The 27,533-nt window shown below is 37.0% G+C and overlaps 2 protein-coding genes across 5 annotated transcripts in view; one reads left to right on the forward strand and one right to left on the reverse strand.

Moving 5' to 3' along the window:
• Positions 1-4,476, reverse strand: part of ENKUR (enkurin, TRPC channel interacting protein) — a 28,998-nt gene extending 24,522 nt beyond the window's left edge. Inside the window, exon 1 of one of the 2 annotated variants that reach the window (XM_020978224.2) lies at positions 4,254-4,476. In XM_020978224.2, the coding sequence (XP_020833883.1) occupies positions 4,254-4,450 (197 nt within the window). In that variant the 5' untranslated portion in view covers positions 4,451-4,476. The other variant, XM_020978226.2, reaches the window with a different exon arrangement.
• Positions 4,477-4,802: 326 nt separating this feature from the next.
• On the forward strand, positions 4,803-26,249 carry THNSL1 (threonine synthase like 1). 3 transcript variants are annotated; one of them, XM_078151953.1, is made up of 4 exons: positions 4,803-4,981; positions 6,412-6,529; positions 7,613-7,709; positions 23,119-26,249. In XM_078151953.1, exon 4 carries the CDS (start codon positions 23,167-23,169, stop codon positions 25,399-25,401), a length of 2,235 nt encoding a protein of 744 aa, XP_078008079.1. In that variant the 5' UTR covers positions 4,803-4,981; positions 6,412-6,529; positions 7,613-7,709; positions 23,119-23,166; the 3' UTR covers positions 25,402-26,249. The 3 variants fall into 3 exon arrangements, with proteins under 3 accessions (XP_078008079.1, XP_020833880.1, XP_020833882.1); XM_020978221.2 differs by lacking the exon at positions 7,613-7,709; XM_020978223.2 differs by lacking the exons at positions 4,803-4,981; positions 6,412-6,529; positions 7,613-7,709 and adding an exon at positions 21,999-22,210.
• Positions 26,250-27,533: the final 1,284 nt, after the last annotated feature.

Raw genomic sequence — 27,533 nt, forward strand, 5'->3', positions numbered from 1 at the left:
AAGTCAAGGCAGTTGCTATCCTCTAACTCTAAGTCACGGGAGTTTGGATATCGTGTGTGGCAGCATTTTACCAAACCTGGTCTGATCTGCACCATGCCTCTCTTGGCCCAGCATCAATCGTAGACTCTCTTCTCATAATCTTTATAAGGGAAGCCCAGAGGACCACAAATCAGTGACCAAGTAAGTGCTAAATTCTGGAACAAGTCCAGAGATGACGGCAATAAAAATGGGGAAAAATGGATTTTGAATAAGGAAATGTTATTGGAGGAAGTTGCTAGAGGGATGAACTAGAAGTGAAGAAGGAGAGCAAGTATCCCTACTTCTGTCCTTGAAGATTAAGTTGAGTGAAAGGAATAGCCACCAATGGAGAGGACTGGGAGAGGTATGATATCATAGAGTGCCAAAGGAATTATGAGTTAGAAGGTACCTTACATATTACCTAGTTTAAACACTCTCAGTTTTGGGTGTCCTGAAGGGAAATCCATTTTTCATTAAAAGTCAGGAAGTATGAAAAATCTGAGAATATAGGGCAAGTCTGTTGAAAATAGAATAGAGATTCCAAAGGACAAAGCCTCCCAAAGACAATGTGGAACTGGGTTACAGAGGGAAAACATCTTGAATTCAAGGTAGTGAATCTAGATATCTGAGACTGGGGAAATCACTATTTTAAGAAATCATATGGAGTAACACATTAGCAGCAGGAGCTTATAAAATTAACCAGAGGCCGCATGGTACTAGGGAAAAAGCAAATAGATTAAATTCTAGCTCCGCCACTTACTAGCTCTGTGACTTTGGGAAAGTAACTTGACCTCTCTGGGCCTCAGTTTCCTGTATAAAATGAGGGTGGATTAGATGGGATCCCTTCCAGCTCTAAATCTATGATTCTATGTTCATAGCTAAGCGCCTAAATTATAAATGGAAAGAGGCTGGCTGCCTGCATTGGCTCTTACTCTCAGTTCTGAAATGGGTTTCTGATGCCAGGTATGGAGTTATGATAAATGTCTTTTATGAGTTCTTCCAAGGAATTTATGAGAAGATTCATCAGGGCAAGGTTAAGAACAGAACCCATTAACACTTGGCTCCCCAGAGATCTTCCTCCATGTTGATTTTAGTTAATTACTCAATATTCTCTGTTGAATCCACATAACCACACTATTATTTAGTCCACATTTTCAACTAGTAAAGACTGTCATGAGAGACATCACAGGGATTACACTTCTCTATTTTTGCTGTTCATGTATTAGTTCATCCCACTTCAGGAAAATTTCTACCCTCTTCTTTCCCAATCATTGGACTTACGGTCTCCATATTCACCCTATGCCATTTTATACTATAGTTTTAATGCATATGTCCTCTAACATATAGATTTTAAAGTCACAGATGGCAAAGATCACATTTTTACTTCTGCATATGCTGAATAGTACCCAATATATTGTGTTCCATATCATAAGTACTTGCTATTTATTAAATAAATAGTAGGTGCCTAATAAGTACTTAAATTGAATTAAAGCAGTTAATCTTGTCCTATGACTTGAAGATCACTGGAAGAAATAAAATGAAAATTATTTTAAAAATTAAAATATTGTAAAATTCAATTTTAACTCCAAACATATTGAAAAGGCATTCATTTGCTACACTTTCCTTTTATGAAAAATAATAACGCTAAATACACAGAGACTTCTTTTTAAAAAAATCAATTTCTAGACTGGAAACCAGAACACATTCATCTTAATCTCCCATATGTACAATATGCTAAGATCCTAAACTCAAGTCTCTTCTGAGTCAAAGATTAACTTATTTTTACTGTAATTTTAACCTCCAGTAGTCCATTATTTAGGCAATGCAACATAGTAAAAATACTAGAATTAAGAGATCTGGGTTCTAATCTTGGCTCTGCCACTAACTCTATGACCTTGGGAAAATTGATGGACTTCATCTGATGGGTTTCTTCATCTGTAAAGTGGGAGGAATGGCCTAAGTGATCATACCATTGGGATACCTTCAGGAAAATAAAAATCTGATTCTTACCAGAATACACTACATTCCTCAACCATTTTTGAAGAAGAGGAGATTTACTATGTAATGGTGATTATGTCTTTTAAGATATTCATAATTAGAGCTGCTACTGAAACTATCTCCAGGGCTTTGAGGCCTGGAATGGAAGTTACTAGAAGATACCAACAAAATACTTACAGTAGATCATATTGTGGGCTGGGGCATAGTAGTCTAACTTGCTGGTTCTGCTAAATTCAATAAATTAAAACTTTAAAAGTTGTTAGGATGAAATATACCATCTCCTCTCTCCCCCCTAAATGGCAGAGAGACTAAGAACTTATATAGCACAGATATAATACATGGCTGGATGTAGTCCCTGTAGTGTATATTTTTGCTTATTTTTTTTTTGGTTAGGTAATGGAGTTAAGTGACTTGACCAAGGTCACATAGCTAGTAAGTGTCAAGTGTCTGGGGCTGCATTTGAACTCAGGTCCTCCTGAATCCAAGGCTGTACTCTATCCACTGCCCCTAGCAGTACCCACTAGCCATCTAGCGGCCCCTATTTTTGCTTGTTTGTCTTAGTCACAAGGGAGTGAGTGTTGAATCTGGAAGGGTAGTGTCAAACGACATGTAAATACAAAAGGCACGATTAAAAGTTTTTCTTTTTTTAAAGGCATAAGGTACTCTACTAAGGAATTTGGGAAACTACACATATTTCAGTTAAATCTTTCCAGAATTATACATTTGCTAAAGATTAGTTATTCAGCTTGGTCACTAAGGCCCCTATTTAGGGTAAAAAAGACAAAACTTTGGAAAAAAACTAGAACAAGGAAGAACACTCCTCTGATTGCCTTCTTTTTTCTCGTCCCAGTGAAGTGAATAAATGTCAAGCAGCCCCTACATTAGAGAAACTGAAGACATTTATTTTGCCATTTACAAAGGATAGAACACTCAAGTTTAGCAAAAACCTCAGCTACTGATTACATGTAATCTCTTTCAAGCAATTCAACTCAATTACAGATGAAGAACTTTCACTTCTGCAATATTCTTGGAAAAAGTCAAGCATCATTCATTATCCCCTTATACAGTGAGCCAGTTATTCGAAGACAAGTGAGTCCTTGAAATCCAATTTCAAGTTTCTTTTTTATGAGGGAAAGTCAAAATTTGATTTTTAAACCTCTACCTGAATAGACCGCGACAAAAAGGATATAAATTATGCTGCGCATGTAGAATAGCAAATGATGATCAAGTTAGAAAGCAGCTTACCCACCATACTAAGTTGAAGACTGAGCTTTTAGTGCCTGAAAATGGGCACTTCAGCGTTGGCAACTGTTTTCTCTTGTAAAATGACACTATGCTAAGTAGTATAAATGCTGCTACCTGTGCTCTCACACCTCAAAAGACTATAACATCACTGAGACATACATATGTATACATATATACACAAATATACATATACATATATACATGTGAACACAGTACCTATATACATACATATACATATATGTGTATATCAATATATATATATATATATATATATATATATATATATATGTTCTTTCTGATGCAGCATAGGTGCTGCTACCTGTGCTCTCAGGTCTCAAGAGTGTATAATACAGCATCACTGAGACAAGTCGGTCTAAGCATATATACTTGTACATGTAAGTACATCTACACATAATACACATATATATATATACACACACACACACACACACACACATACATACATATACATACACGCATATGTTCTTTCTGATGTAGAAAGGGCTATTCATTTTAAGGATAAATGTTTTATTTCTTACGACAGAAGAGCCCTGTAACGGGCAGGTCACCGTTCCTGGAATCCAGGGGTTCTTCCCTTTCCCCCCTACAAACCAGTCTCTGCTTACCCACATACCTAGAAGGCTTGGGAGGAATCTTGGTGTCAGAAGGGATGAGGTTATAAATGCTCTCGGGTGGGCGCAGGGAATCCATTGCCACCAGTGACTCCTCACCGCCCCCTCTCCTCCAAGTTTCTCTGCACTCTGGCCCGCTTCTTTCTTTCCTCCTCCTGACCCCCGTCAGTTCCCCCCGTTCTTGCTCTCTCCCTGCACCCTCTCTTCGCCCCCTCTGCCTTCCCTCGTGTCCTCTGTAGCTCCCGGCTACCCTCGCAGACGTCGCCTGGCCTCGGCCCCGTTCCTATAGTTCTGGCTGAGGCCACACTCTTGAAGGGACCTCGGTGTTGTTGACCTGGCGGTTGCCATGGGAACCGTTACCTGGTAACACAGAGGGGAAGGGGGGCAAAGAAAGCGGGGGGGTTCTCTGCTTTCCTGCAGGACCTTCTCCCGCCCGAGAGCCCAGGCCCTCTAAGTCTCTGGTGGGGAAGACTCTCTGTATGTAATCGCATCCCTCTTTCCAAAATTATATTTATATATCTGTTCTTTCCGGCTCTTCGGAGATGGAAGAAAGACATCGAACCTACTCAAGGAAAGGGGAACCTGCACGCAGGCGTAATGAGTGCTTATTAATTAGCTCCTAGCGCAGGCGCAGTGTAGCGTGTGGGGGGTGGGGTGAGGGTAATGGAGCGAGGGAAGCGACGCAGAAGGCGGGGGAGGGGAAGAGGCGTTGCCTAGGAAGAGCCTAGGGGCCCAGATTCCTAGGGCTGTGGGAAGGAGTGTGAACATGGGAGAGGAGCGCAGGTGCACCGACAGGGGTTTGGACTCTGCGCACGCGCGCAGGGCCTCCGGAACGCAGTCGGCCGCATCCGGGAGCGCGGGACCGTAGAGGGCTGGGTGGAGCGGGGCGGAGCCAGGGCGGGAGGCGTGTGCCACGCGCAGGGGGCGGAGCCGTTATCCGGGGCGCGCGCCGCCATCCTGGGGGTTGCGTCGGGGCTCGTGGGCGCGGCGAGGAGAGCCCTATGGTGGCGAGCGGCGGTTGCCCGGCGTCGGATGCGGCCTCTGGATGCCCCTTTCCCTTTTCCCTTTCCTTCCCCATCCTGCTCTGGGTGAGTCATTTGAGAAGGAAGCCAGACAGAAAACCCACAGGATCCGCTCCGCTGCCCTGCCCCGCCTCCTCCCCAGCCCTCCACCCTTCCTCAGTTACCTGTCAGGGACTCCATCCCCCCTCCCCGTGGCCCTCCTTCTCTGCCTCCGGAGCCCCCCACCCCCTTCCTGCGGGCCGGAACTCCGCTCCCACCTGTCCGGGCCCCTCCCCCGTCCTCCCCTGACTTGTAATCTCTAACCTTCCTTCCCCAGGTGTGTTGAGGAGCCATCCTCCGAGCGCTGGGGGGATGTCTTTGAGCCTTTGTGAAATGTGACCTGTCCTCATTTTAATGTATTTAATATCTTTAAACCCGCCTTCCAAGCATGCAGAGCTCATCAGCTGAAACACCGTGCTCCCAAGCCCTAGTTTCCACACAACGTGCTTTCTTCTTATTTGTGGAGCGAAAGAAACCCTCTTACAAATAGCAGCTATTCCTTCAAAATCTATTAGTAACTAGATTTTGGAACTAAGGTGAACCAGCCTTACCAATAGTCATTTGAATAGTCAAATGAAATAAAATGTAAAGCGCTAAATAGGTAATGCTGGCTATTACCATTTTTATTGTTATTTCTCCAAGGTGAGTAAAGGTACCAGGGGAATTAGGAAAGGAGACTGTTTGACTCCATATTATTATCTGTGAAATACCTCCATGTGGATAAATTTTTAAATGGCTTCATGGACAAGGAAATTACTTGGTGTGCATTTACAAGGCTACAGAATTCAGGGCCTTATCAGGTAGAAACCTTCTATCAAATTGGACTGTATAGAATTGGTAATAGTTCATCCCTAACCAATATTGATCTGGCTTGTCATTCAGCCCCACACCTTGAGCAAATTTCGTGTTAAGTAACTGAAAAACCACTTGGAGAAAGACACAGATGGTGGTCACAGTTTCAGGTAGGGCAAGTTATTTGGGAATTGTTCTGTCACTGAAAAAGCTATGAATGTTGCAGTTTCAGATTCCTAGCCCTTTGCATTTCCTTGTTTGGTTTTAGTACTGGTGACAGTATGTTTAGGGGTTAAAGATGAGTCTCCACAGGACCAGTTTTTTAGCTTAGTATAAAGAATGGCAAAGGATTATTAAGTATTGGAACCGAGAATGTGGAATCCAAGCTCTTGGGATTTAATCATACTATTTGCACTGGCTCAGTGGATAGATAGTCTTTACTTGCTTTTTTAATAGGGAAGATTTGAAAAGAGGAGTACCACTTGAGTCTTATAATTTTCTATAAAAGCCAGTCAACTTTTTTCCAACTTGAATCACTGACAGAACTATTTACCGTCTCAATATTTGACTTCTTGCTAGACTTCTGACTCTAATGTTGATTTTTTATTTATTATGTCTAAATAGTATATGAACTTAGACTTAACTTTCACATCTCTTCACTGTAGTTTAATCAGTTTGGTCACAATTGGGAAGAAGCTGAGAAATAATTCTTTACATCAGTGGACTGAAGTTGAGGCTCAGCTTCTATTTTTTATTCACCACTGGCTTTGGAGTTGACCTTAGGTAAGTCACTTAATCTGTTTGTGAATTGGAATGGAGGTAGTAGGATTTTTTTTTTTATATTTTTACCTTACTGTATGAGCTTTTTATACCTTCAACTGATGTCATTCTCCTTGAAGTTCTAGTCTCTACGTCTTATTTGACTTTTTTTCATCCTGGAGAGGAGCATTACCAAGGAGAAGCAAAACAATAATAACTAAATTTAAGTACTTATGGTAATAATTTGAATAAATGGAATAATCATAGGTTTTAAAAATGCTTCCTGTATGCCACAAAAACTCTGGGTGCCAGAGGACATGAAAACAAAATGTGAAATAGTTCCTGTCCTCAAGAACCTTAGATTCTTTTGGGCTAGAATGTAATGTGAAGTTTTAATGGAACAGTATTTTCCCACTTCCTCCCTTCCCTCAGGAGAGACTTCTTTGGTGCATCAAAAGATTAAGAAAGTCACCAGAGAATTTTAGACATTGACGGTGTTGACAAAGGTGGATTTAAATTAGTTTTCTTGTATTCAAGGGTTTTTAATGTTTTTTTCTCTAAAGAGTGATGCTCACTATGTTCATAAATCAGATGAATGTATGTTTGGTTTTAGGAGACACATAGTGGATATTTTGTCTTTATTTACAAAGAAGATACTTGTGAAATCTTTGGGAAGTAAATGGTCTCACCTTAACTGGCTGTCCATGGGCGTTTGGGGATATTTTGCTATTGCATCATCACCAACCCAAAACAGATGTTCTGAGGGTTCTCTTTAAAATAACAAACGTCTAATTTCAGACATTTATTAATTGTGTGACCCTGGGCAAGTCACTTAACTTCTGCTCGTCTCAGTTTCCATATCTGTAAAATTCGGATAATAATAGTACCTACCTCTCAGGGTTGTTATGAGGTAAAATAGGATAGTATTTGTAAAGCACTTTGCAAACCTTAAAGCCCTATATAAATGCTAGCTGTTTTTCTATAAATGCTAGAATGTTTTTCTAACTGCAAACATAATATTTTAGCAAAATAAGCATGTGTTTTAAATGTTACAAAGAAACCGTATATTGTGTTAAGTAACTAATTTTTTTTTTCCTCTCTCCTGAGATACAAAATGGTGTAGTGGAAAGACCTCTGGACTTGGAGTCAAAAGAGACCTGGGTTCAAATCCTGCTCCTAACACTTAATAGCTGTGTGAACATAGGCAAGTTATATAACCCTTCTAAGCTGAGTTCCTGAGTTTCTCCATCTGTAAAATGGGAATAACCGTACCTGTAATACTTGGGCTGTTGTGAGGTTCAAATGAAATAATGTATGTCAAGTAGTTTTAAAGTAGTGGGTAAAAGTCAGCTATTATTTAATTATATAATGGAATCAATAAATGAGCTTTCCTGATTTTTAAAAAATTGCCAAGTAATTTCTTAATTAGAATGAATTAGGCCTCATGAAGAAAATATTTCTCTATACTTGATAATTGGATCAGGTTGAATTAATTGGATCACTAGTTGAATTAATTTGGGGAGAAAAGAGTACATTGGAGTTTTCATTTCATTGGTGTAGAAAACTATTGGTGAAGAAAGTCCCTCTAACCAGACGATAAGTGTACTGTAGGTTCTAGTCTCAGTGCCTGGTACATGGAGAGGGTAAGTGACCTGCTTGGGGTCACATAGCCAATAAGTATCAAAGTCAGGACTCTATTCATGAAGCCACACTTCCTTTGTGATTTAATTTCTGATAATCCTAGCGCTTAAGCAGTTCCTTTCAGTTTACTAGTTGTATTGAAAACCTAATCAGTAAATCTACATTTTTAACAACTTACTCTTTATCTTGAAATTCATTACAATAAGGATTATGAAAAAATTGTTATTGGATACCGTTGTCAAAGATCAGCTAAAGTGTTAAAAATATCAGCAAGTATATGTAATGCATGGTCTTTATTTACAAAAAATTTGAAAGATTGGGACTGTGTCATGGCAGTGGCATTCCCTTACCTCTATTCCTTGCTGGTATCTTTGGTTTAACACCTTAAGTCCAAATTTCAGTGGATTTTTAAATGAGAATCATTTTAACTAAAAACTAGAAATTCTGTTCAACAAGCATTTACTGAGTATCTAATTTTACATGTCCTGTCTGGGTGCTGAAGATATAAAGTCAAGAGCAAACAGTTCCTGCTCTCGAGGAGGTTATTATGTTCTTCTATGTGAATACAACCTTCTACTCCTCTTACCCTAGTAAAATACAAGGTTATGTTCAGTGGTACAAGTAGTTGGAGAGCATTAACTAATGAAAGACCTCATGTAGTTCTTAATCTCAAAAGAATTCTACAGGCAGAGGTGAAGAGCAAATGGAAGGGAGAGGGGGATGTGCTGGGCAAAGGCAGGAGGCAGCACTGGAACATTGTAAAGGGGAGACAGTGTACTAGATGGAGTGAAATGTGATCTGTGGCAGGGAGGTATGTGAAATCATCTGGAGCCAGATTAAGAAGGGCTTTAAATGTGAGCTTTGAGAGACGGTGGAGAGCCACCAAATATTATTCAGCAGGAGAGTGAGGTGGTGGTGCTTTAGGAATATCAGTCTGAGAACTGTGTGAAGGATGGTTTAGGTAGGGGAGAGACTAAACATGGAGACTAGTGAATAGTTATCTGCAAGAATTCAGGTTCTCATCACCTCTCCCTCTCTATCTCCATATATACATACATATGCGCATATATATATATATATATATATATATATACATACATATATATATGTGTATATATATGTATAATTGATTTGATCCACTTGGTAATAAAGTGAACGTCTGATATCAGTAGTGTATGATCCTTGATATTGACTCTATCACTCAACATTTTATATCACAGCTGAGAAATGAGGATTGTAGGATGATGTAAGTATAGCTTTCTTCTGTGTCTGAGGTCTGTGAACTTGTTTTTAAAAATACTTTGATAAATATTTCATTATCTGTATTTTATTTTATGTGTTTAAAAGCATTATTCTGAGAGGACACCCACAGACTTCACCAGACATCCCAAAAGAGTCTATGACAGAAATTCAGTGCTTCTTAAATTGTGTGGTTTTTGCTTTTTGGGTTTTTTTTTTTTGGCAAGGCAATGGGGTGAAGTGACTTGCCCAAGGTCACACAGCTGGTAAGTGTCATGTGTCTGTGGTCAAATTTGAACTCAGGTCTTTCTGAATCCAGGGCTGGTGCTCTATGCCCCTTAAACTGTTTTAAAACATAGTTTAAAATCACAGTTTAGAACACAGTTTAAGAAGCTGCTGAAGGAGTAGCTAGTGGAAAAAGTTTAAGAAGCCCTGGACTCTAGAACATTATTTCAATTACTATAGTAACTCTGTTCAGAGCTTTATAGCTATACAATTATAAAATCAGAATAATAATACTCTTATTTTTCTTTTTTTTCTCTTTAATAGCTTGGAATTTCAGCCATGTATTGTATTTTGCTAATTTGAGGACCCTTCTTTACTATTGGTGGTCTTCAGACCATAATGGAGAACCACTGTTACAGAAGTTCAGCAATGATAATTTAATTGTTAAATCTAATGGACTTCTTTGAGTCCTCTCACTTCTTGGCTTCTCTGCAGCTTTTGACTTTGTTGATTACCATCTCCTACTGGATAGTCTCTAATGAATGGGTTTTCCTGACACAACCTTTTCCTGGTTCTCCTCTGTTTCATGTCTTCTCATTCTTATTTACTAGATTATCATTTATGTGTCCACTAAATGTGGTTGTGCCCCAAGGTTCTGTCCTGGACCTGATTTTCTCTCAATATTGTTACTTGGTGACCTCATCAGCCTCTGTGGGTTCAGTTACTATCTCTATGCAAATTACTTCCAGTAATTATTTAGCCAGTCCAAGCTTCTGTCCTGTGCTCTAATTTCACATTACCAACTGTCTGTTGGACCTTTTTTTGGGGGGAGAGGGGAGGCAGTTGGGATTAAGTGACTTGCTCAGGGTCACTCAGATATTAAGTGTCTAAGACTGCATTTGAACTCAGGTCCTCCTGACTCCAGGGTCAATGCCCTATGCACTGTGCCCCCTAGCTACCCCATGTTGGACTTTTGAACTGGATGTTCTAAGGCCATGGCATCAAATACAAATAGAAATGGACTTCATATTGACTTAGAAAACCACAAATTAATATTACTGATGCTTTATGGCATTTTATTTGTTTCGTTAAACATTTTGCAATTGCATTTTAATCCAGTGCACTTGGGAGCTTTGCCAGTTAAATTTGACACCTCTCTTTTAAGGCCATCTTAAACTCAGCATGGCCAACTGAGCTCATTATCTCCCTTACCCACCACTCTTTTTATACTTTCTCATTGCTGTCAATGGCACCACCACCTTTCTACTTGTTAAAGTTTACAACGTCACCATTATTCTTTTTTTCTCTGCCCTTGAGGAGCTTACATTCTAACAGCGTGACATGTACATATTTTTAAAAAAATTATATTTTTAAAATGACAGTTTTGAGAGGGAGGGATCAAAAAAGCCTTCAAATAAAAAAAGGAACCAGAAGAGAGTTGTAAAGAAAACTAGATTCCAGAAGGCAGAACATTCCAAGCATGGGAGACAAAACTCACTGCATGTATCCCATTGGTTGCCAAATCTTGCTGTTTCTGTCTCCAGCATCTGTTGTTTTTGTTCCTCTTGTCCTGGACAGTTGTAGTTAGCTTCCTAATTGTTCTACTTGAACACTTTGTGCTCCAATATATGTCCCACACAGCTTCCAAAGTGATTCTCTAAAAGTGCAGGACTGAACTTGTCACTCCCCTACTTAGTAAACTCCCCCTTTAGGATCACATATAGCATTTAAAGCTCTTGACAACCTATCTCCTTCTTAGCTTTTCAGTTGTTTTATACATTACTCCTGTTAAGCAGTATTCAGGCCATCCACACTGACCTTTTTGCTTTTAGTGTCTCTACCTTTTCAGTGATTGTCTCCCATGCTAGGAATGCTGTTTTTTCTCACTTCTGCCTTTTGGAATCAACTCTGCTTCAGGGTCACTTTATTTATATATATAGGCCTTTTTTTGATCCCTCCCTCTCAAAACTACCATTTAGAAAATAAACTTTTAAAAAAAATTTTAAATTAAAAAAAAAAGTACATATCACCCTGTCAGAATGTAAGCTACTTAAGGGCAGTGACTGTAATACTTTTGTCTTTGTACCCCCAGCACTTAACATGGTGCCATGCATAAACAAGGCACTTCTTAAATGCTTATTGATTGATTGAACATTTTTAAGCAACTATGGATAAAATACTGTGTTGTATGTTAGGGACACAGATGCAAATGAAATAGTCAAGAGTTTATGCTGGGGGCAGCTAGGTGGTACAGTGAATAGAGCTCTGGCCTTGGAGTCAGGAGGACCTGAGTTCAAATCCAGCCTCAGACACATAACACTTACCAGCTGTGTGACCTTGGGCAAGTCACTTAACTCCAATTGCCTCACAAAAAAAGGAAAAAAAAAGAGTTTATGCTGTACTCAAGTGATAATGAGGCTTAATACAGTCTTTACAAGGTGGGTGGAATTGTTACAAAAATCATTTAATCCTTTCCATCGTGTCATCAGGTCCTGTACTTACTCATAAGAGAGTTGAATGGTTAAATAAAAGTTGCCTCATAAAAACCTATCACTACTTTTAGGAAAATTCAAATGTACATGTCCCAGGGATTGTAGATTACTGATATCCTGTGTGAAAGAGAGCACTTATGTATAGTTGGAAATTGTAGTACTAACCTCACCAAACAACTGTTGTTATCTCTAAAACCAGATAGAGGATTGAAAACAAATTTTCTCTTCCATCTTGATATATTAGGTAATATATGTGTGTGTGTGTGTGTATATATATATATATATATATATATATATATATATATATGTATGTTTCATTGGAATGTGAGAATTTCTAGGCTATTACTACAAAATGCAAAATTTCTCCAGAAGAATTTGAAGAGGGATTGATTGCTTTCAGCAAGATTGAGTGATCAGGGAGGAGCTTGGAGGGAGTGCCAGATCTTTAGGGAAGAAAAGGATTCCAGGAGGTGCAGGTATGAAAGGATGGGGGACAGTTCGCATGGATATATTAAGGTGGGAGAGGATGAGACTTAGAGATATTGAGAAAAGAGTGGGCTCATAGAACATCTAGGCCACCTGCTTCATTTTACAAATGAGGAAATGAGTCTGGAGAGGAGAAATAAATGAATGGTAGTCACATGGTAGTAAGTAGTAAGTTCAACTTTGTTGGAACATAGTGGGCCTGAAAGAGATGGGGGACATTATGAAATAAAATTTTGGTAGGTAGCGTAGATCTAAATTGTGCAGATCCTTAAACACCTACACTATGAAGTTTGTGTTTTGTTCTGTGTGAGTCACTTACTATTTTTGAGTAGGGGAATTACGTGGTCCTACCTGGGCATTGGAAAGTTGTGGTTGGTTTGTTTTTTTTTTTTTTTGACAGTTGTGTGAAGGTTAGGATTGGAAAGGGGAAAGACTTGAGGGAAAAGGAGACCAGTTTGGGAACTATTAAAATAATACAGGTAAGAGGTTATAAGGACCAGAATTAGGCTAGTAGTAGTGTGAGTGCAGAAGGGGAGGACACGAGAGAGCTGATTGGATGAGTTAGGGGAAGGAAGGAGCCAAAGATCACTAAGTTTTAGAGCATGGGTGACAGTAAGTACCACCCCTAGAAACAGTGACTGAGAGAACCAACCTTCTTCCCTCCCTCCTTGAATTATTTTGTTTGAAGTTCTTTGATTTTGATTGCTTTGTGGTATAGTCTCATATTGTATATCCAGAACACTCAGGATCTAATATAATTTGTATACATATGTGGAAATAACGCAGTTATCTGTGATTCAATGTGACTACTACTTTCTTATTGAGATAAATTTGTAAAGGGCCCTGGTCACGAGTTGGGAGACATTTTCTAAGCCTGACTTTGCTGTTGTTATGTGCCGTTAAGGAAGTCTTAGCTTTTCTAAGGGTCTGCCAACATTTCTGTAAAATGAGAGAATTGGAGTAGATCAGTTTTTATATCCCTATTCCTACATATTCTCTTATTTTCTTCCAGTCCTGTGTTTTTTCCTGGGTCCTTAAAGTGGTATATACATAAATTTGAACTCTGTAATATTATGCCATAATTAAAGAAAAGAAAATGAAAAATTTCATGGAATAAATTGAGTATGTTTTTAATTTTTAGAGGAGTTAGAGGTTCATCTTCAGTCAGTTGGGTATTGAGTGATGAATTATTTAGCTATGGTTAATGTAGATAATGCAAAATTATAAGCAATATCACTTCAGAAAATAATGCCACAGTAGAGTGAAAATTTGTAGAGAAAGCTTAAAGAAAGTCATTGAGCTGTGGAGTGAAATTGAGAAGAAAACTAGCTATGGAGGAAAAGATTCACATATTTGAAATTCTCTCTTTTTCTTGTACTTTTTAGAGGATGAAACAAGATGCAGAGGGATATAAAGAATGTAAACACTGTCCCTACCCTCAAGGAGCTTACATTCTAATGGAGAGCACACAAAATAACTGTATATACAAGACTTATACAATGTAAATAATTACTAGCTATTAGTTATTATTAAATAGAACGTAATCTCAGAGGCAAAGTATGGGCTGAGAAAGGGAGAGAGGAAACTGTGGAAGTTCAAGAAGGTGTGATTTGAACTGAGTCTGGAAGGAAGCCAGGAAGTGGAGTTCAGGAAGAAGAACATTCCAGTCATGAGTGATAGCAAGGTAAGAGGCAAGAAAGATTATCATATGATAAACAGCACATAATCCAGTTTGGATATATGGAATGAATAAGGATGATGTGGAGCCCTCAATAGGAAGGTTCTGAAGGAAGGGGGTGAGAGTTTGGAGAAAAGGTGAACAGTTTTGGACATATTGAATTTGAGATGCACATAGGAACTTGATCTACAAGTTCAAGTTTTTGGGATATCCTTAAAGAGGATACTACACTGTTAGTGTTGTGTGGTGGATAGAGTGCTGGATTTGAAACAAAGTATGCCTGGATTCAAGCCCCACTTCTGTGATCCTGGACAAATCATCTAACTTCTCTCAGTCTCAGTTTCCTCATCTGTAAAATGTATTAGTTTGACTAGATGACCTCCAAGGATTTCTTCCAACTCTAAATATATGGTCCTTTGATTCTGAGATTCTTCCTAGATGAAAGTAGGACAACAGAAAAAGACGGAGAAGATTTGCTAGAATCTATTTTCATCATTAATGACAATGAACCTATCCCCATTTGTGTTATTTTTCCTTTTCATTCTAGCAATCTAATTAGCCATGTAATTTTAATTCTTATATGTTCTCACTAGTTTCTTCCTTATATTTGCCCTTTTCATTTTCTGCTTGGTGAGATTTGGCTTTGTGTTCAAGGATCTTTTTGTGATCCTTGTCTAGTTTTAGTTTGATAACTACCTTGCTTTGGTAAATACCCATGCAGACAGTTGTGCATTAACCATCTCATGCCACACACCCTCAATGTAGATCTACAACATTTCTTTCTGTAAACCTGGACTTACCTTGCCAGTTTTCTGACCTTTGGTAGTGAACTCGAATGATCTGGATGGACTTCTTCATCTTCTCAGATGAGTATGGAGGGGACATTATGTTTCTATCTCAGTTGTGAAACAGTCTCAAGAAAGAGGTCAGGGCTGGATATAGAGATCTGGGTGTCATTTCCATAGAAATGATAATTGAACCATTGGGAGATGGTAAGATCACTGAATGATATAATATAGAGAGAGAACAGAAGAGGGCCCAGCACAGAGCCTTAGGGAACATGAAGTGAGAAACGGCATTAAAATTCCTCTTGTTCTTGGTTTGGGCAGATGTCATGAAGGGATTGAAGTTGGGGAGAGTTCAGTAGTGTGTGAGGAATAGTAGACAGGTCAGTATGGCTGGACTACGTATGGAATTTAGAGAGGGTAGTAAAGTGAAAAATTAAAACTGGATGAATCAGGATTCATACCCTCATCTCTTGACTTCTAGCTTCAGCTTACTTAGTGAAAGGACTAGATAATATCTATGGTTCCTATCAGTTCTAAGTCGCATAGTTCTTTTCTCAGTACCCCACTGCCTCTAGACCTCAATACATATTTAATTCAGATGGGCAACACAGGGGGCTGCTTTGAGGACTTGTCTTTCAACAAAGCCAACCCACCCTACCTGAATTTAGTTATCAGTGTGTTATAATGAGGAAGAAGAAATGGTACTAAGGAAGGTGAGATTAGGAAGAGCAATGGGATTAGATAAATCAACTGATAACTGACATTTGTGTAGTTTTTTTGAATTTGCAAAATGCTTATTACCTTATTTGAGCCTTACGAGGACTCATGTGAGGTGGATATTACAAAGATTAAAGGACTTTTCGAGGTCATGGTTTGTCAGAAGTAGGATTCAACATCAGAAGTTTTCACAACTTAACTCTTAACATCATCCTTTATGCCATGCTTGAGGTGACATAATGTAGAAAGTATTGAGAGATTGATTTTTAAGATATCTGAAAGAAGAGAAGATACTGATTGAGAAAAATAAGAATGCTATTTTTATCAAAAGAATGCAGTTGTGAGGAAATTAGTAATGCTTGTGTTACGTACTCACCCAATGAAACTGTTGTGGGAAAGACCTACATGCATATCAAGGGTATCCTTGATGAAAACATAGTAAGAGAAAGGATAGTCTTTTGCAAATAATTGTCTATGGCAGATTGCATCTTCACAATCAGAATTGACCTTTGTTTCTTGATTATTAAAAAAAAAATTGAAAAGAGACCAAAATCTAGCCTTAAAAGCTCAACCAGAAAATGTGTCTTTCATATGTTACACTTATACACCATGAGAGGTACATGACCTAGTAGAAGAAATTTTGGACTTGGATGAAGGAGAAACTTGGATTTTAACGAGATTCCTCTAGCACTTCATCTTAAAATAAGGTCAGTCCTAACTTATAGGGCCAACTTCATAACATTGTTGTCTCAGACCAAATAATGCACATAAATTGCTTTGTAAACCTCAAAGTTGTGTCTCTGTTATTGTAAGGTTACTTCATGAGTGCAACCCCAGGAGTAATCTTGTTTAATATACCTTTGATTACCAAGTGAGGTATAAAGCATAGTCATGTCCACCAATGGTACTTTCCAGTGTTGTAAGGACTATCTTGCAAAGGGGAGATTTCCTGTAGATAGTGAAATTTTCCAGGTTCCCCTGTTGTCACATGGTATGGTACTGATAATACAGGGTCTCAGTGGAGATCTAAAACCTGTCCAAAAGGATCAGTTTAACAAAGGAAAAACCAAATGGAATGTCCATTGTCCAAGCAATGATATTCAGTTGGGATGGGAAGGCAGCCAGCTGAGTTGGTCCATAAGTATGGTTTTTACAATGGCCTCCTAATTGGTCTCCCTGCCTAAAGACTCTCCCTACTCCAGGGGTAGGGAACCTGCAGCCTTGAGGCCATGTGTGGTCCTATAGGTCCTCAGCTGTGGCCTTTTAACTGAATGCAAACTTCACAGAACAAATTCCTTTTATCAAAGGGATTTGTTCTGTGAAGAGTGGCCTCGAGGCCTCAGGTTTCCTACCCCTGCCCTACTCTAACCATCCTTCACGTGGCTGCCAAAGTAGTCTTCATAAAGTACAGCCTGACCATATCACACCAAATAAACTCCACTATTATCTGTAGGATCAAATGTAAATACCCATTTGACATTCAAGGAACCTGGTTCCTTTCTACTTTTGCAGTCTCCTGGGATTTTACTACCTTCTCTAAATTCTGTACATAGTCCAGCCATAGTGGCCTGTTTACTATTCCTCATATGCAATGTCATATCTCCTGTCTTGGAGACAGGAGACTTTACACTGGCTGTCCCCTTGCCTGGAATCCTCTTCCTCATTGTTGCTTCTTAGGATTCTTGGCTTCAAGATTGATTTGCTCAAATATCAGACATGAAGCATTTCTTAGTTCACCTTGTTAGTGCTTGCTTCTCCTCTCAAAATTACCGTGTTCTTCCTCCCTCCCTCCCTTCCTTCCTTCCCTTTTCTTCCTCCTTTCCTTTCCTCTCCTGCTTTCTTTTTCTTTCTTCTCTCATCTATCTAGCCATGTAGCTACATGTTATCTTTGCCCTTAGAATGTATTCCTTGAGAGTAAGGGCTGTTTTCACCTTTTTTGTTATTTTGTTATCTCTTGCTTTTAGCATAGTACCCGACAATGTAGTTAGGTATTTAGTAAATGCTTACTGAATAGTTGGATGGATGCTACAAATGAATAATGAACTAGAAGTTGAATTAAGAAAAGGAGAGCAGGATAAATAGCATTTGAGAAGTTGTTTTACTTTCAGCGACCATCTTGTTCGCCGACATTCATTTTTAAACACCAATATTCTTTTTAAAATTTCTCTTTTTACTATAAACTTAAGAATAATCAACAAAAATAAAACATTTTAGTATACAAAAAACAAACAAATGATTGTGTAGAAAATCATGAACTTCTTTAACACCAATATTCTTCATGTGGTCTGTATGACTGTGAATCACAAGATGTCATAATTTCCAAAGAAAGCATGTGGTGGATGTTCATATTGCCAGTGATGACTCGTACACAAGAAATAGGATAAAAAATATGTAGGAAATGCATAATCAGGAAAGGAAGGAGGCTGGTTACATATTGAGTTGAGGATAACATACAGAGTGTGGTACTTGTAACCACAAAATGACAAAAGATAAAAGAAGACCTTGAGCATCTTGAAGAGGTGTATGGAGGAATTATGGGAAGGAACGAAGGAGAATCCCCAAGGGTGAGAAGACATACTTGGTGATTTGTATTGTCTGAAGAGGTCACCAATATTGAGGAAATGGTTCCATTGAAGTGAAGAAGTTGGAGAGCATAAAATGTCTATAGGCTATATGGCTGTAGAATTAAAAGGGTCTTAAAGTGGCATGTAATTTAACCCTTTCATTTTACATGTGGAAAAAACAAAGTAGTTGATTTGCCCAAGGTTACATAGTAAGAAGTAGAGATAAAATTAGTCCTCAAGTTCATCTGTTTGTGTAAGGCAGGAGAAGCAAAAGAATAGCATAGGAACATTAAAAATAGAGGAAAATTAGATTTCTTAAACTTACATTTTAGCACTGTCTCCAAATAAAAGTAACATTCACTTCATAGTAAATGGTTTTCATTCATATGATGTTCATCGATCACTTATTAAGCATCTGCTATGGAATTCCTGTTGTCAAATACATCACCATTTAGCTTAAATAATGTTACTTATTCATGACCAATATACCAAGAGAAAGACTGAGAATAAAGTAGAATGGATATTAGGCTCTGATTAATAAATGAGACTGTCATATTTCTCAGACTTGATAGAATCTTAATATTTTTTCTTTTAAGTAAAAATTAAGTTTATAATTAAAACTGCTTAAAGTACTTTTGGTGTTCCCTCTTCTTGCTTTTGACTGAATTAAAGCAAATTGAATAGACTGTATTGACAGCAAAATCAGCTTACAACTAATGTTAGCAAAGGAAAATTTGCAAGACTTAATTTTATTTTCTCTCAAAAAGTGTGGTGCTCATAATGATATTGTTATAGTGGTTTGTGAAGTAATATTGAAGAATTAATACATTGATTCAATAACAAGCATAACTGTAAACAAGTTTTTGTCTTTTTCTTGTTAACTTTTAGAATTTAGAACTCATGTAAGATTTATAAATCTTGTGTGAATTCATAAAACCACAAAAATTTATAAAGGTAGCTTAATAGCCACATATTTGGAGATTTCTAGGCTAAAGGCCTATGTGTGTTTGTTGAAATATTCATTTAGATTATCTCTGTGGTAGATTACTTTGGTCAAATTACAATAAGGTAGTTTAAGAGAAAGTCAGATTTTCATCAAGTTTGGGAGGGACCATGGAGATCATGTAGTAAAATTACTTTTCACCAGTAAGGAAACTAAGGTCTAGAGAGAGAATACAATTTACTCAGGGTCCCATAGATTAATACCAAACACTTCAAAGTCAACTACATCAGTCAGGAAAAGCCAAATTTTAAAATTTTTCTGGTGCACGTGAGAGTTATCACATTTCTTATATTAATAATATTGACTTTCATCATTTATTATAGAGATTTCTTCTATATAGTAACAATTTTGTGACGTTCTCATTTTTATGTGGCAAATCCTGATCACATTGTGACATTTTTTGTCTCCATTTGAACATATAGAAATTAACGTCTTGATTTTTAATAGGGTAGAGTTAGGTAGAGATAGAAACAGCTAAATTCAGTGTTTTCATTTTGTCTCAACTTTTACATTTTAAAGTAGACGTCTATGGAATATCTTGATAATTTTATAGCCTTACATACTGCTGACTTTGATTAATTTTAATGTATATATCTGTTTTAAACACTCAGGCCTGTACAGAAAGATTGCCTTGACTTTGAAAGTAACACAATTCATTTAAGATTTATTCCTGGCTTTCTTACATGTACAGATTGATTGGTGGAAATAAGACATAGAGAAAAGTCACAGAGGAACAAATTCCTTCTTATCCTATTTAGTTAATTTGTTAAATCAAAAGTCAGTGTATGTGATTTGAATTTATGTTAATCAATGAGTCCTCTACTAAATTCATCCTTAGATACATTATTGTGGCATGGAGGGAGTTCTTTTTAATGATTTTATATTTTGTATTTTACTTTTTTATTAATTTATTTTGATTTATCAACAATCACTTCCATAAGCTTTAAGTTTTAAAATTTTTCACCCTCTCCTCAAGATGGCGTGCAATATGATATAGGCTATACGTTCCTATTAAACATATTTTCACATTAGTGATGTTGTAAGGAAGAATTAGAACCAAGAGGAGAGACCACCAGAAAGAGGAAACAGAACATAACAGAAGAAAAAAATAGCAAATAGTATGCTTTGATCTGTATTTAGACTCCATAGTTCTTTCTTTGGATGTGCATAACATTTTTCATCATGAGACTTTTGGAGATGTCTTAGATCCTTGCATTGCCGAGAAGGGCTAAGTCTATCAACGTTAGTACTCACACAGTGTGGCTGTTACTATGTACAACGTTCTCTTGGTTCTGCTCACTTCATTCAGCATCAGTCCATATAAGTCTGTCCAGGTTTTTCTGAAGTCCACCTGCTCATCATTTCTTATAGCACAGTAGTATTCCATTATATTCATATACCACAACTTGTTCAGCCATTCCCCAACTGACAGGCATTCCCTCAATTTCCAGTTCTTTGCCACCACAAAAAGCTGCTATAAATATTTTTGTACATGTGGGTCCTTTTCCCATTTGTATGATCTCTTTGGGATACAGCCCTAGAATTCTATTGCTGGGTCACAGGGTATGTACATTTTTATAGCTCTTTGGGCATAGTTCCAAACTGTTCTCCAAAATGGCTGGATCATTTCACAACTCCACCAACAGTGCATTAGTGTTCCAGTTTTCCCATATCTCCAGCATTTATCATTTTCCTGTTTTGTCATATTGGCCAATCTGATAGGTATGATGTATTTGTCCCCAGCAAGTTGAAAAGGCTTCACATAAAGCTCAGTGATGATTACTTGTTATCCAGTGATCAGCCTAAGTTGGAAGAAACTTATCACCAGGTTGTCTGCAGGGTGGTGAATCTTTTGGTCACAACTCTTAAAGACTGTTGTAAAGGGCCATGATGTGAGTTAGTGGAATAAGTAGACATACCAGTGAAATCTTGTATTATTGAAGTCCTTACTGAGTAAGATTTTGTCTACATCTAGTAAATGAGAAAGAGAGGAGAAAACTTGTAAGCTGTTTTTAGGACATGTTAAAATACAATGTAGCATCTTAATGTACTGTGGTTGAATTGTAGTTTGTGTTATAAAGAAAAAAAGCAATAATGTGATTGTGCAAAGCTACTTTTGACTGACAGCATAAGTACCTGTAACTACTACTTTTAGTTGAAATATAGTTTCTACTGGCAGAACATTATTGTATTGTTGATGGGACTGTTTCCAAAGGTAATCAGTCTCCTAAAAAGAATGGGAAATTGGGGTATCCATCTGGATCCCAGAACAACCTTTGCCTGGGAAACTTTGCCCTCTATCATCAGAATTTTGTTTAGAAATTTTTGGCAGTCAGTTTGGAGAATGTTTGGTGTTTGACCACGTTTGGGGTTTGTCCCATGTTTCCTCCCATGATATTTGGAGCAACCTAAATAAAAGATAGTAGTCACAGTGGAGACAAGATTATTACAGACATTTTCACTTCATCATTAATTTACAATTTGTTTTAGTTAGAATTGTCATAATATTATGCATCCCATATTTATTTTCTTTTAAGGGTTTTCAGTGTTGAATACATCTAAGATGAATGATATGAAAACATGTAATGCTCATGCTCTTAACTATGTAGGGGCTAGGTTTTATTTTTACTTTGTTAATGTATACTTTGAAAGAGATATTTTAAAATAAATAAATATTTCATATTTTTCTTGAAATAAGGTACTAAAATATTTGCATTTCAGAGTAAAATTTGGGTGAAGAATTTACTTTGTTACTTTTATTTTTAATTGATCATAGACTTAGCATTGGAAGAGATGTTAGAGATCATCTAATGCAACCCCCTTTTTTACATATGAAGAAACTGAGGTCCAAAGAGGTCTTGACTTGCCCAAGGTAATACAGTAAGAAAGAGAAACAGTATTTTAATCTGGGTCTTTCTGACTACATTTGTCAAGAACAACAATAACCTAAGAAAGTTATGAAGTATATAAATTATTTTCCTATATGTCAGCACTGTTTCCAGTTTAAAGTGACTGTTCTCTCTTTATAGTAAACTTACATTCACACATGGAATTATAGAGTTCTTGTCAAATCTGTTACCATTTCGTTGGAGAAATAATACCTGCTCATGACCATGACTTCAAGAAAAAATTGAGGAAAAAGTAGAATAGGTGTTAGGTCCTGATTAAAAAATAAAGCTATTGAATTATTTGGATCTAATGATAGTAAAATTTTATAATATTTTTCCTTTTAAAAAACTCAATTTACCATTGAACTAATTTAAAGAAATACTTTTGGTACAGTTGACTCTTCCTTTTGCCTTGATCAGAGCAAGTTGAAAGCTGGCCATATTTTGGCAACAAAATTAGCTTGCAGCTAATGTAACAAAAGGAATATTTGTACGTAGGTTTTGGGATTACACTTCAGTTTTTGTGTATTACAAGTTGTTATCACTGTTTTGTATTATATATGTCCTAATTGCAGATAATTCAGGAATATGCAGGTAAGGAAGCAAAATAAATTACTAATCCTATGCTAGCATAGTTTAAAAAAACTGTTTACAAACTATGCAATATTGTATATAAAATATTTTCAGTTGTACATCTTAAAAAGTAAAATATACTTTATAAAGGTTTACTACTTATCATTAAACTTATTAGGAATACTTAAGATCCTAAGTTTGAAAGGCTTACATATTTTGGTTTGATTTACATTCATGATTTTCTTTAATCTGACATGATTTTGTACCTGTTGCTATTAGTAACTAATGGTCCTTTTTTTAAAAATTTGTTTTTGACAAGGGTGTAAGCCCATTTGCAGGTTGGCCTGGACAGAAGAGTGCAAAGAGAATGCTTCATATTAGACGGTGTCAGCATTTGAAACTAATAACCAAGACATTTGTTTCTCTTATACATTTTAAAGCAAGCAGACATGTAAAGTTGATTCTTCCAAGGACTTTTGCATTTAAAGAATTAAGGAAGTCATGGTTCTCAATCCATTCTCTTCTTGGAGACAAAAATATTATACTGATGGGACCTCCTGGTTCTGGGAAAACAACAGTGGGCAAAATAATAGGTCAAAAACTAGGTTGTAGTTTTATAGATGTAGATGATGATATCCTTGAAACAACATGGAATATGACTGTGGCTGAAAAATTGAAGGATGTTGGTAATGAGCAATTTTTAGAAGAGGAAGGAAAAGCACTGTTAAACTTTTCTGCATCTGGAACTGTAATTTCCCTTTCTGGGTCAAATCCAATGCATGATGCTACCATGCAGCATGTGAAGAAAAATGGAATAATTGTATTTCTGGATGTACCTGTAACAGATATAATAGATCGTCTGAATTTAGTGAAGATTGATCGAATTGTGGGCCAGAACTCTGGAATGCCTCTGAAAGAAATACTTCAGTATAGGAGACAATTCTATAAAAAATGGTATGATGTTCGGATATTTTGTGAAGATGGAGCATCTGCAGAGGTAATAGCTGATAAAGTCTTTGATGCAGTTAAGAGGTATCAAGATGTAGACTCAGAGACATTTATTTCCACCAGATATAAGTCCAAACACCCTGCAGAAGGAATTTCCCCAAAACACTTTAGTGATGCTGTTATTGAGGGATTAGCTTCTGACGGTGGGCTCTTTGTTCCTCAGAAGGAATTTCCAAAATTAAGCTGTGTAGAATGGAAAAGCTTAGTAGGAGCAACTTATGTAGAAAGAGCACAGATAATACTGGAGAGATGTATACATCCTGTTGACATACCTGCTTTCAAGTTGGGAGAAATGATTGAAACTGCTTATGGAGAAAACTTTGCCTGCTCTAAAATCGCCCCCATAAGGCACCTTTCAGGCAATCAGTTCATTTTGGAATTATTTCATGGACCAACAGGATCATTTAAAGATTTATCATTACAACTAATGCCACATATGTTTGCACACTGTATTCCTCGAACTTGTAATTATTTAATCCTCGTAGCTACTTCTGGAGACACAGGGAGTGCTGTATTAAATGGTTTTAGTCGTCTTAGTAGCAGTGATAAGCAAAGAATAGCTGCAGTCACATTCTTTCCTGAAAATGGAGTAAGTGATTTTCAGAAAGAACAAATAATTGGAAGTCAGAAAGAAAATGGGTGGGCAGTAGGTGTCAAGTCAGATTTTGATTTTTGCCAGACAGCTGTAAAAAAAATGTTCAATGATTCTGATTTTACTGGATTTCTTACAATAGAATATGGAACAACCTTGAGTTCAGCTAATTCTATAAACTGGGGCCGCCTGCTTCCTCAGGTAATTTATCATGCTTCTGCATATCTTGATCTTGTTAATCAAGGATTTATTTCTTTTGGAAACCCAGTAGATGTCTGTATTCCCACAGGAAACTTTGGAAACATATTAGCAGCAGTATATGCCAAAATGATGGGAATCCCTATTCGAAAATTTATTTGTGCTTCTAATCAAAACCATGTTTTGACTGATTTTATAAAAACAGGACACTATGATCTAAGGAAAAGGAAACTGGTACAGACTTTTTCTCCATCAATAGATATTCTGAAATCTTCCAACCTGGAACGACACTTACATTTTGTAACTGATAGAGATGGAAAATTGATGACAAAATTATTTCAACAGTTAGAAAATCAGCAGCACTTTCAGTTAGAAAGGATCATAGTTGAAAAGCTTCAGCAGGATTTTGTAGCTGATTGGTGTTCTGAAGAGAACTGCCTAGCTGCTATTAATTCTACATATCATACATCAGGATACATTTTAGACCCTCACACTGCTGTTGCTAAAGTAGTTGCAGATAGAGTACAAGATAAAGCTTGCCCAGTGATCCTGGCTTCCACAGCTCATTACTCTAAGTTTGCTCCTGTTATCATGCAGGCTTTACGGATTAAAGAAATAAACCAGACTTCATCAAGTCAGCTTTGTTTACTGAGTTCATACAATGCTTTGCCTCCAGCACATGAAGCCTTGTTAGAGAGAATAAAACAACGAGATCCAAAATATCATGTCTGTGCACCTGATGTGAATATTCTGAAGGATCATATAGAAACACTTATACAAAGTCATTTCATGAAAGTTTTCTAAGCAAAAATATCAAGTATTTGTCATTATACCTATGTGTGGTTCAAAAGTTTTTATTACATATGGAATTGCCATGTTTTCTTTTTTAAGTAACTTGTGCACATTTTCTAGAATTAAATATTGTGTCTGCAAATACTCTTCAGGATCTTAACTAGACAGCTTACTGGAAACAATGCATAAATGCATAGACTTTCAGGCTATGGTTGTGGTAGTCATCATAAATCAAAGCTGTGCTTATGAAAGATGATTGGAGCACTTCTTTGCCCCTGTTAACTGAGCTAAGATTTCTGGTTTCCATTAGTGATTTGGCAACTGGAATATTCAAGTGCTGCTGTTGGGTATCACATCTGTTAGCATTTATTGGTATTCTAGTGACTAGAAAGTTAATGCACCTCAAAAAATGCCTAACTTGACCCCAGGGAGTGATGAACTCATCCAACAGGATTAGGCCAATATTTTTTGTCTTAAAGGAATCATACTTGGCTAGAATTACCTGAATTGGCAGTCTCGGCTGCCTAGATTTAATTAGACAATTGCTTAGCTCTCCAACTTGCTTTAATGGTGTAGATCCGTTGGGATTTTTTGGGATGATAGACTTTGAAAGCCAAGTCTATTGCAGGCATTATTTCTTTTGTTATAATTTTATGTTATCAAATGATAAGCATTACAAAATTACATTTGTAAACAGTGGATAAGTAAATGAAATTTCTCTCCCTAATATAGGAGAGTGTTTTTCAAAATTAATGATATTTGAATAGATACAGTAGTACAATTTTTACCATTTCGTAAAATAGCTCTGTAATGTTTGAAACCAGAAACTTTGTATATCCCAATAAATTTGTTGAAAGTTTCTCTTCTTTTCCTATTTTCCTTCAATATTTTTTCTGGTGTAAGTAAAATACAAAGTTAAGTTTATTTTGTGAGTTATGTTTGTGAAACTTTTATAATGGTTAGGACTTGTGAATTGTTATATAATTAATGGATTTTTCTAAATGAAATTTGCCATTAATTTCATGTAATAGACTAGTCCCAACCACAAGGTGGCATTCCTAACATAAGGTTCATTTTCCTGATAGCATTTATACATGAAAAAAATGTGTATCACAAATTCATAATGGTGTGGAAGTTTTAAAAAAATGAATAGAAACACATTTGGAAGTTAAGACAATTGTGTGAAAATATAGACTGTGGTGCTTAGCTTGGGGGAAATATATATGTGTGTGTGTGTGTGTGTGTGTATACACACACACACACACACATTGAGGGAAAAGATTCATATGTTATTTTCTTATAATTATGAATTTAAATGCCTCAAAGGTATTAATAATTATCATATTGATATGTGATTTGAAAACCACTTTGCGTGTGTTATCTTGTTTGAATTTTGTAATACCTTGTAAGGTAAGGACTACAAGTATTATTTCCCTTTTGTAGATGAGAAAAATAGGTTGAGGAGGTGGTGACTTGTCCATGGTCACATAAAAACTAAGTGTCAGAAGCAGTATTCAACCCAGGTCTCTTCTAAATCCATGCCTAAATACTCTTCCCTATATAGAATGTAATTGAGAAAAATAATTGAATATGAATTTGTTTAGCAATTATCACTGATATCTTTCATTTGCCCAATGTTTTACTCCTTTCAAACTTCAGCTTTCAATTTTGTTTCTTATAAGCCTGTGGGGTAGCTAGGGCAGATATTAATCCCCACTTTTGCAAGTGAGGAAACTGAGGCTCCTTTTAATTAATTAAACCTTAAACCCTAACCCTTCAAAGGTTAATTAAGGGTTAATAAAAGGATTTCTTCTGTGAAGTTTGAATTCAGTCAAAGGGCCACACTTGAGGACCGAGAGGGCCACAGGCTCCCCACCCCAGTCTAGAATCTAGAGCTAGACTCTAGATCTGTGATCCTAAAGATCATGCAAGCTAAAGTGGACAAAATTGGTTTATAAAGCAAAGGGGCGTTACACTGGGCCTTGGAGAATGGGTAAGATCTCAACAACCAGGAAGAGGAAGGTAGAATAAAAATAAAATAGAGAATTACTCTTTCAGAAAAAGTCCAGGATTGAAAAACCCCAGCAAAAATAAGGAGGCTTTAGTATCCACATCTCTTTTGTTTTGATCCTCCTCCCTGCCAG

Source organism: Phascolarctos cinereus, unplaced genomic scaffold (genome assembly GCF_003287225.1).
Source record: "Phascolarctos cinereus isolate Bilbo 61053 unplaced genomic scaffold, phaCin_HiC Scaffold_1;HRSCAF=81, whole genome shotgun sequence".
NCBI lineage: Eukaryota > Metazoa > Chordata > Mammalia > Diprotodontia > Phascolarctidae > Phascolarctos > Phascolarctos cinereus.

Excerpts from the sequence above, each read along its gene's own strand:
- THNSL1 (XM_078151953.1), top strand. The coding sequence starts at position 23,167 with ATGCTTCATATTAGACGGTGTCAGCATTTGAAACTAATAACCAAGACA.